Raw genomic sequence first — 11,263 nt, 5'->3', positions numbered from 1 at the left:
CAGAATTCTTTTTTATGAAGAGATCACAATTTATTTAGCAATTCTACTGTTGATTAGTATTTATTTTGTCTCCAATTTGGAGCTACTATAAAAATTGATGCAAAGATCAACACTGTGTTTATCTTGAAATACACATCGGCAACCTGTGGAATCTATTTTAGAGTTAAAATATCTAGCCCATAAGGAATGCTCATAGTCAGTTTGCCAAAAAGTATTTCAGTTTACATCCCTCCAGTCATGAATAACTTTCACTGATTCTTTGTCTTTCACAACACACAATACCATGTGTCTTTAAATTTTGTTAATTTTTATGGAGGTCTGTAATTCAACTTATGGATTAACTTTTATTATTCTGAGGACTAACACAAGTAATCTGTTTTTCATATTTGTCCTGTTATTTATGCCTCCAATTTTATGAAGTGCCTGCTCAAATATTTCCCCAATTTTATATTGGGTTCATTTTCATTTATTGATTACATTCATTAATCACATATATTCTATTTTATTGCACATATGTTGGGTTAAATATTTTTCTCCACAATTCGTTTATATTTTAATTCTTGGATGGTATAGTTTGAAACACAGAAGTCATCACTTTTGATATAAACTAACTAAATTTTCCTTCTTAATTGTTACATTTTTGTCTTGGTTAGGAAATCTTTCTCTGTGAGAATATTTTATTGTGTTCCCTTCACCTTCAGAATGTGAATCCATGTGTAAATGAATTGTGTATTGTTTGAGGTAGGAGTCAGTATTCAGTTATGTCCATTTGATTATTTAATTGATCCAGTATTGTCCTGATCACCTTGTAAATTTCACTGTAGGAAAACACTCTAATAATGCATGAGCATTTGTATATAAGATGAGATTTAGAAAGATAAGCACAGCATAGAAGATCAAATAAGATGACCTCAAAGTATAGGTTCATCAATAAAACACATGGATAAGTATAATACTGTTAGATGAAGAGACAGAAAATATTGCCAGGTTACCATTGAGTCTTTTGACTCCAAGTTTTTTCATGAAGCCCAAGATCTCTACTTTGTTCCCTTGATTTTAACTTCGTTTAGACAACTCTGTCATCTATTATTTCACTTTGTGACATTCAGAAATAATGAAATACCAGAGAATATATTCTATTCCACACATCATGGGTAATGATTTTCCAAAAACGATTAAACAAAGAACCAATACACATAGTTTTAATGTTTTCACCATATTTAATAGAAGCACTATCAATGAGATTTGATGACATTAGAACACAACTAAAGACATTAAATATAACTTATTTGTCCTGTTTGATGAGGTGCGAAAAAGAAGGCTTTCTGTGATAAATGGGTTCCCACAGCATATAGACACACTTCTGACTTATCTCTGGTCAGAAGTGACTACAGCAAAAGATAGGCGTGAGAGGAGGTGAGAAGGAGCAATTAGGGATGGTGTATATCAGGGCATTTTGATCAACATCAACAAAGGTCATGGTTCTACCTTCACAATCCAGGAAAAATCCTACTCGACTGGTAGGTCTTGGAACATATTGCACCACAAATGGGGAGGTGGTAAAGAGACTGCAGTGAGCATCCTCCTTAACGCATCCAAAAAGAAAGAGTCCCTCCCCTCCATCTATCTTATCATTCTGTCTCTTCTCTTTCCAATAATTGTTACAGACACCAAAAGCCCAATTCCAAGAGTCCCCCACATGAACCTCCCAATAATATTTGCCGGATGTGAAAGTCTGAGCCCCCCATACAAGAAAACATTCAGATTTTGCAGTGAAATGGGGATCATCTTGAGGGTCACATCCAACATTCATGCTTCTCAAATCTCCATACAGGAAGATATGACTATTGCGTCCTTCAGGATGCAGAGTAAAATCAACTGCAAAAATAACAAAAAAAGTATAGATACATGTAAATAATAGAAATTAGAATTCTTGAAGGAAAATTTGTTTTACCAAGAAATTTGAAGTTACAAGGACAGGAGAATTTTGTTTACAACATTTAATCAAGTATAAGGATGATTAATATTCTCTATAGGAAAATCAACATCCTACAAGCAGACATTGAAAATGTATTGAAAACTCAAAAATTGAGAGTTGAATATAAAACCAGCCTGTTTTAATCCAATTTCCAATGTAAAAGTGAAATGTTATATGCCCCGAATGCCCTTTAGCTATCAAGGTCATTATTAAAATATTTCTTGTTCTTAAATACTAGTGATATACTTTCGACAAGAATGGGAAGATTTTAGCTTATTCAAGCACTGCTCTAGATAACTGGATAAAAGTCCATTTGTTCAAATTATAAGTGGTAACTGAAGGCAGATTTTTGCAAAATATTTCACCAGTCACTCTGTGGACTTCCCTGCTAGCTCTAGATTGAAACTGAATTTTAGACTTTACAGGTAAGTCTTCACGGTGTAACTGAACTGAAATTATCATTTCTAGTTTTACTTCCTATTTACAAAATAATTTCTTCTTTCTTTTTACATATTAACTCAAATTTTTACATTATATCAATAATACACATTTATTGTAAGAAAATAGAAACTGCTGTGAACTCTATTCCTCAGAAAACTGTTTTTTAAAAATTCAAGTGAAATACAGTAAAGAAATGTAAAATTTTTACGCAACTTTGGATTATTAAGCTTCCTTCTGAGCATTGTTCCATTTATTCAGTTTTTTACTTCTTACGTCATTCCATTTACCCAAAATATAGCTCTATCCATGTGAGCCCAGAACATACTTGTTTTTCACTATGTTTTACTCTTCATGTTATAAATTGAACTATTAATAGAAACACAGATATAATAGGGTTGCATAGTCATATCGCTCACTTCCTTCTGAAATGAAATAAAGATTTCATGAAGGATAAAATATTACCGCCATGATTTCAACAAGAAGTAATACACTGTGGGAATTCTGCCAATGGGCTGGCACTCACCTCTGAATCCATTGAGCCTGTCCAGAAGTCCAGTGATGGGCCCTGCACTGAGCTCTGGATTCAAAGGCTCCTGCACTTGCAGCAGCAGGGACTCATACCTGCAAGGAGAAAGATGCAGTTACCACATCTACAACTAAAAAGTACATAAAAATCACTACTTTTATTTAAAAGACATTTCGTGAGAATCCCTTTAACCCATAATTTGCTAATTCCAAAATTATGATTTTCTGTTTCAGATTCATTCTTATTCACAGTTCCTGATTTTCAAGCATGTTAGAAAAGTCAGTCTGAGTGAGAATTCATTTGGATCTTCTTATGTCTCCAAATTAGTAAGGATCATTAATCTTAAGACCAAGAAAATATTCAAATATAAAATTCTGGGTTCCAGACTTCACCAGAATTTCCTGATATCACCATCTGGAAAGGTGGGGTTATTTTTAAGACTGCTGCATCTGTTGCTTCCTTCTCAAGGCCAAGGTGTTGAAATATGCTCCAGGCAGGGAGATCTGCCTTTTATATCTGAGTTTCTCTGGAGGCCTACACAGTTCAAACATTCCAAATAGTTTGTTTCATCTATTTTTCAGAATTATCTATTTAAATATAAACTAGAAATCATCAGCACTTTTCACTGCAAAAATACTTGCCCTTTTTCTCTCTGGCTTCCCCGGTTGACTTTGTAGCCATGTAGGAAATGTAACATTTTCTCTTTCAAACATGCAGGTTTTTGAGCAATAAAAAGGAAATTAGGAATAGAGATGTTCACTTTTTAATTTTTCTTTCATTTTTTTCTTTCTTTTTTTTTTATTTATTTTTTGTTTGTTTGTTTTTTGGTTTTGCAGAACTTTCATTGAACTGCCTAATAAAGTCACTGAGTGTAGCAACAAAAGAGAAGACAACATAGGGTGTGGGATGGAGAAAGTAGAACCAGCACAAAGTAATATCAATATCTGAATCAATTATGCCTTCAGTGTCAAAGTTCCTGATTGATATTTGTGGAAACTGAAAGAGCATCTGCTAAAATCCTGGTATGCACTCACCTGTGTAATATGTCTCCAAAAGCCTGTAAGAAAAAAAAAAAAAAAGAAAGGCTTAGTGCTTTCCACATGATGCAATTTCCACTAAGTTCACTGTGAGATTTGGAGGCAGTTTCTGAGATATTATTTTCCTACAATTTTCCCTCCTGGAAAGCATTTTTTGTTTCTTTTCTCATGAAAATCCCAGTCTGTCATATGCCATGAATTAATGTCCTGATAAAGTCTCAGTCTTGAACACATTCTCTTTCCAAGTGAAGGAAGAGGAGGCCCATAGAGTCTGTGCTCTGCTGTAACCATAAAGAAGCTACTCAGTCATCTTCCCTAAGCCCTGTTACCAAAATGAGTGGATCCCAAAATAATATTAATGTGATCCTAGATTCCCCAACTTCTCCATCATGCCATGTCTCCAAATTAACCTAAGTGCAAATGAATCACTTCTCATTTTATCCACTTTCAAAAATCCTAAATATATCATTGACTTTTGATGGGAAATGTTTCTTGGGGCTGTTACCTTGGTCATTCCACAAAGTTTTGTTGCTGGTGGATAAAGTAGGAGGGACCTTTGGTTGGTAGAATCCATAGGAGAGGCTATAACCTCCCAACTGAGTAGCATTAGTTATAGAAACGTGTTTTTAGAAACAAATCATGGAAGTAAAGTGGGGGATGGATTTCAGGAGAGAGGGAAAACACCCATGCATGTGAAGGTTCTACATCCTGATACCCCATGGTCAGTCCGTACCTGGAGTAGCTCCACATCTGCTTTATGGCACATTTGCTTCAGATCCTCATACATTCCTCTGAAAAGCTCCCTCGAATGTTCCATTCTGGCTTTGCTTTCATTGAGTTGCTGAAAAATGTCCTCTCCCTCCTTTTGCAGCCTCTCCAAGTGATGTTGCTCTTCTTCATGGAGAAATGCAGGCATCTTCTGATATTCAGCTCGGATTGCTTCTATCCTTAAACTCACATAATCCTGCAATGACAATAGTCAAAATAGAAATGTTGTATCCATCTTCTCTTGAATTTCACTGATTCCTCTTAGCATTCTGAACATCCAATATTTTAACCCTCAGTCTTGTCAATTCTCAGATTCCACAACGTTTTATTCCTCTCCTTTTTTCTGCATTAATATCAACATAGGTGTTTCTGCCTGGTTACATTTACTTGATTAATGATAAAATGTTTTCTAAGATAGTTGTATAAAAATGGATTTCTCTCTTCCAACACACATTTATAGAAAGAAAACACAGTTCTTGCTTAAGAATTAAACTATCGAGCAATATTGGCTAGATAGGAAACCATTATTTCTATTTTGGAGAATTGGAGCAATTTATGTAAACCCATTATATGAGAAAACTTATGAAATGACCACAGACTAGCATTGTCAATTCAATGCATTTCACCCAGCATCACATAGTCTAATAAGGTTTCATTTATTCTCTTCCAAACTCACCCTAATCTGCAACATGGATTTCTTTGTGGTTCCTCAACCACCCAAATAAATGCAAATGAAATATTACTGCACATGCTGTTTCCTATATCTAGAATTATTTTCATATATATACGTATTTTTTATATATGCACTCTCTATATATTTCTCATATATAGGTATATATGGATATATGAGGAATATCTATGTGTATCTGTGTGTGTATATATATTCCTCACATATATCCACGTATAAATATATACACCCACACCCAGATACACGTATATATTCCTATATTTATGAGGAAGGGGAAGGCAAACAGGAGGATATATGTATTTCCTCTTGATTGATATTTTGTTTCATTGTGAATTTTTCCATGAGCCTTTTTGCTGACCACACTAATTAAAACCCAAACCCTCATCCCCAGTCCCTAACCTCTGTGCTCCTTTTCTACTTTCCTCCTTGATTATTCTCCAAAGACAGTACTACACTCCAACACATCATGTACTTTACATATCTGCATGGTGACCATTTGCTTCTTTAATTTCAGTTGCAAGATTTGTGTGTTTTCTTTCTTCTTTACTACTTAACTTTCTAAGTTGATATTTGACATATCCTAGGTATTCATAAAATATTTTTCAATGAATTTATATTAGAATGAATTAATGAATTAATATTAGATACCATACCCTCAAGATAAATGTCCACAAAGAGAAAATCATTTCTAGAATTCTTCTCAAGTCCTTAAAGTTCTCCTTATATTAAATACTAGTTCCCGTATTTCTCGCATATTTGTGTCTTCAAGACACGAGTGTACATTTCTCACCCCTTTTTCCATTACGTGTTATGACTTATTCAATATTAATTAGTTCTGATACTTAATTTCATGCTTCCTCTTAATTTGCACTCTTGTTCCTTCTGCCTGATATTTAACTCACATTTCAAATATATTTGCCCACCAGGATTCAAATTCATGCTGACTCAGCCTTAGAAGGTTCACTTGAAATTTCCATCACTGCCAAATAACGCTTGTGCCCAGAAGTTATCCAGGCAACCAATTGAGAATGCTGTGAAATGGCCCAGTTTCCTGCATTTGTTCCTGTATTGCTAGAGGTTTGTATGGAGACAGATGAGCATGCTTGGGTAACATCTGTCGTCTGGTTAGAAATCCTACCAAAGAGTCACACTATCTTATATAAAAAATTAGGGTATTTTTTTCTCAAGTGTTTTTTTCCTTTTTTATCGAATTCCAGAAATATTACGGATTGAGATCAAGTTCCTATTTTAAGAATCACCCATTTGTTCAACATAAGTTACTGAAGAAGGTAGAGTAATATGGTACTAACCTGCCAGCATCTGGTTCTGGTGGTTTCCATGTTCAGGTTTCTGTGATTTTCACAAGCTTTTTCCCATAAAGACTGCATTTTCTTCAGGAGCTTCTCCTGCAAAAGAGCCATGAATTGAAGCACAAGTGAAGACACTAAAGTATCATTCACTCTCTGATATACGAAGGACCCCAAATGAGAGACAAATTGGCCCATAGAAAATAGTTTGCTTTGTTTCTCCAAATGTTTGTCAAATCTGAGAAGTGTGAAGCCAAGGAAGCTCATAGCAGACATGCTTAAAGGGACACAGAGATGGCATCATCCAGTCTCCAAGGAAATAGACTTACAAGAATTTCCTGTGTCCTTTATAGAAATAGATCTTCAGAGGCATCACTTACCCGGTGTTCCTCAGCAGCCCACTCAATGGGACAGTGTTTGTGGTCTCGGTGCTCCTGAGAGCTGGAGCACAGCAAACAGAGCAGGCTCTTGTCCACTTCACAGAACATCTTCTTTATCTCTCTGTGAGTCCCACATATCTGCTCCTCAGAGCTAAGGAATTGCCTGAGACTGGCTTTCCTGGCAATGGAAGCCATCTTCTTCAAGCGAATGTTAGTTCTGAGGTTTCTCTGCCGTGTTGTCTTCTTGCATTTAGAGCACTGAACAAGAACCGTGATGTCTTGCCAATTGAGGTAGAAACAGGGCCTGCAAAAACTGTGCCCACAGTCTATGGTGATTGGGTCTATGAAGTAGTTCATGCAGATGGGGCAGGTGAGTTCCCTCTGGAAGACTTGCAAGATTCCAGAATTCATGTTTCTGAGGAAGAAAGAGCAGCATGTCATTTTGGGGCTCTGGGTTGGTGAAAATCTGTCAACATGTGGTGATATGTGATAGCTATATTTTCTTCTCAACAGTGCACATTAAAGGGGAACAAACTATTTCCTCTGCAACAAAAATGAAAAATTCATACACAAGGAGAATCTTAAGGCTTTATTGCAGACACCACTGACTAGATGACTCACAACCTCTTCTATTCCTAGTTCCTGCCTATAACATGCAAATCTATTCAATAACCTATTCCCTGGGATTGATATGAAACTTGGGTTTTAGTCTTAAGTGGTCTAGAATAAATCATGTTTGTCCCTATTCCTCTTTCAAGTCACTACTGAATGACTATGGGAGAGGAGTAGAAAACCTACACTAGGTAAGAAAACACGAGAAGATGGTCAGAGGGCTCTATGCCATATTTTCAGGAGGGACCCAGAAACCCGGCTCTTTGAAACCAAAGCAACCCCAAAACCAACCAACCAACCAGATAAACAAAAAGGCAACAACTAAACCTAGTCTATGTTCGCTAGGAGAGAAAATAAATAATGAAAGATACTGGGTTATTTTTCTTGTGGCTTAAATTAGCTTCCTCCTTGGGCTACTCAAACTATGAAGTGAAATATTGTCAGTTTTTACTAAACTGAAATATGTACAATTATGTTACTATGGCATTATTGTTAATTTTAGGTGTTGACTTGAATGGATTAATATATGGAGAATTGGTGAAGTATTATTTCTGGGTGAGTCTGTGAAGGTGTTTCCAGAGTGACATGTGAGTTGGTGATCTGAGTGGGGAACAGCAGCCCTCAATGTGGATGGACATCATCCAATCAGCTGGTAGCTCAGACCAAAAAAAAGGGCAGAGAGAAGGCCATTTGCTTTCACACACACAATTTATATATATTTATAGTTATAGTTTTGCATACATCCTATGGTTCTGTCTCTCTGGAGATCCCTGACCCATGCAAACTGCTATCTTTGCTTTGGCAGTTTGAAGGCATTTACCTTACTGTCTCTTACTAAGCAGTGTTGAATTTAAGTGCCAAAAGTGAAAATTTAAGAATTGCAAACATTTAGGCTGGGCGCGGTGCCTCACGCCTGTAATGCCAGCACTTTGGGAGGCTGAGGCGGGTGGATCATCTGAGGTCAAGAGTTCGAGACCAGCCTGACTAACATGCTGAAACCCCGTCTCTACTAAAAATACAAAATTTAGCCAGGTATAGTGGTGGGCGCCTGTAATCCCCACTACTCAGGAGGCTGAGACAGTAGAATCACTTGAGTCCAGGTGGTGGAGATTGCAGTGAGCCAAGAGCCAAGATCATGCCATTGCACTCCAGCCTGGGCGACAGAGTAAGATTCCATCTCCAAAAAAAAAAAAAAAAAAAAAGAAATGAGAATATTTTTCAGAAGTCATCTGAGCCATTTCCAGGAATGTTTCATAGTTTCATCTGACATAAGCCTCAATTAAAATGACAACTAGTATCTCGTATCAAATTATGCCTTACACATTTATCTGCTCAACAACTGTGTTTTGATTTCTAAGCTAGGCTATTTTGGAGAGCCTTCTTGTTTCCTTTAGTATCACCAGTTTTCATCTCATCATTGCTTTAGTAATTTAAAATCATGTCTAAAAGTTTAAGGTTATGAAAGCACAACATTTACAATATTCAATAATTCTCTCTTTTTACTTAATTCAATGTACCAATATTAGTACATGCAGTACACACACATATAAGTTTTAATGTGAATTCTGTGTATTCATGATGCGTACAAATCTACTGCAGCAAACACTAGACATTTAAAATTTTTCAAAAATGTACTGAACACTTCTGGCATATACAAAATAACAACAATTAACACCTCATGTCATAAAATGAGTAGTAATATTATGAGTCACAAAAAATATCATTAAGTAGGTTTAAGACAGGTAGATATTTTTATCATTGTAATTTACTATTTGGTAATAAGTTGCACTCACCCCAGGGCTCTAAGAATGTTTCCTACAGTGATTTTTCCAAAAAAAAGTTATTTTAAGTACTCCCCAAGATCAGGAGCTCATTCCCTGCAAACCTGACTTTCAGAGGTCCCCTGAATGCAGGTAACTCTAAGTGCTGTCCTCCTCTGGAGCAAAATGAGCTTCTCTCTTCTGCATCCTTTTATATGAATCTTTGAAGACCACACCCACCTCTTTAGTAGTATTTAGCATATTAAGAAAGGTGGAGACAGAGTTGATTAGGTTTATGCAATATTTAGTACACACCTTTTCATCACTGATTAAATTAGCATCACACTATCATTGTAAAAACCACTGCTTGAATGAGGCATACCTATCATCAATCTTATCAGGGTAAACATATGCTAGAAATTAACTAAGATTGATTAATACTGTTTCTTGAGTTTCTTCCAAGGCACAGGCTTTCCTCTAAGCGCACATTAATTCATTTGTTTATGTATTCTAGAGAAAGGTTCTCCTTCTGGTGTGCAGTGGTACAATCTTAGCTCACTACAGCCTTGAATTCCAGGGCTCAAGTAATCCTCCCACTTTAGCTTTCAAAGTAATAAGGACTAGAGTTTTATGCCATTGCACATAGCTAATTATTTATTTATTTATTTTTCTTAAAGACAGGATATGGCTATGTTGCCCAGTCTAGCCTCTAATTCCTGCCTTCAAGTTATCCTCTGACTTCAGCCTCCCAAAATGATGGGAATACAGGGTGAGCCACATCACCTAGTCATAAAGCCTCCTTTATCTACATGGTGTTCTCAGAGTAGGCCAAAGGAACTAAAATTTCGATTTTTGTTTTTTAGCACTCTAAGAGTATTCACTAATTAATCAAATAATCCCAAATAATAATTTAGCATCTTATCACATTTTCAAAAGATTTTCCAATGTCATGGGTAAAACACGAGTTATTCCTTTAACTGCTTTCCTCTACATAGTGCATAATATCCTAGAATGGCTAGAAAAGTACCATGAGTATTGATTTTGGGATTATAAATATCTATTAGGATGAAGGCAACTTCACGAATATAGAATCCAGATGATGGGGAAAGGCTATGTATGCTTTTTTCTATTCCAAAGTTTGTTTTGTGATATGAAACTCCAAAAGAAGGAAAAGATTCCAGAAGGGGACACCCAAATATCTTCTCACAGAGGAATTATTTGCCAGTGCCTCACAAGATTTATGGTCAAGACTGACAGAACTGTGAAAACATATGTATCAGCCTTATATCAGTCAAGATTCAAAGAGAGAAGCAGAACTCTTAAGATATATGTACACTTAGGGAGATTCATATATGGGTTTAGTACATGGCATTAGTTTACTCAATTGAGGGGCTGATGAAGGAAGTATAAGGTCTCTGGTACAGTCAATCAGGAAGAAACAATCTGCTGTTTGAATCCCAATGGTCATGGAATAAAGCTTTCAGTAGGGAACAACTGGAACAATAGAGATCCTTCACACTTTAGTCTTGTCCAAGGAATGTCTAAGTCTTCCTTCAGAGGACTTTCACTGGTAAAGTCAAACTTACTGGGGTAGACTTCCTAGTCCCAGAATTAGAACATTTATTTACATCTGAAAATTGCTTTCCCAGCAGGGCCTAGGTTAGCATTTCATTGAATAAGAAGGAGGTGTGTGTATGCTACAAAGTGATTGCTGCTGTCATTTCCCTCCTTGTAGTTAAAGCTCGCCAACTTGCCACATTGAACAA

General features: G+C 36.2%; 1 protein-coding gene across 1 annotated transcript; it reads right to left on the bottom strand.

Moving 5' to 3' along the window:
• Positions 1–1,378: 1,378 nt before the first annotated feature.
• On the bottom strand, positions 1,379–9,614 carry LOC104678905 (tripartite motif-containing protein 51). The gene is made up of 7 exons (XM_010384313.2): positions 9,531–9,614; positions 7,126–7,540; positions 6,749–6,844; positions 4,716–4,946; positions 3,980–4,002; positions 2,943–3,040; positions 1,379–1,878 (listed from the first exon to the last, which is right to left on the bottom strand). The coding sequence occupies exons 2-7, from the start codon at positions 7,534–7,536 to the stop codon at positions 1,379–1,381; spliced, it is 1,359 nt and encodes a 452-aa protein (XP_010382615.2). The 5' UTR covers positions 7,537–7,540; positions 9,531–9,614.
• Positions 9,615–11,263: the final 1,649 nt, after the last annotated feature.

The sequence above is a fragment of the Rhinopithecus roxellana genome, chromosome 15 (genome assembly GCF_007565055.1).
Source record: "Rhinopithecus roxellana isolate Shanxi Qingling chromosome 15, ASM756505v1, whole genome shotgun sequence".
Lineage (NCBI taxonomy): Eukaryota > Metazoa > Chordata > Mammalia > Primates > Cercopithecidae > Rhinopithecus > Rhinopithecus roxellana.
This window is presented reverse-complemented; position numbering and strand designations above follow the sequence as displayed.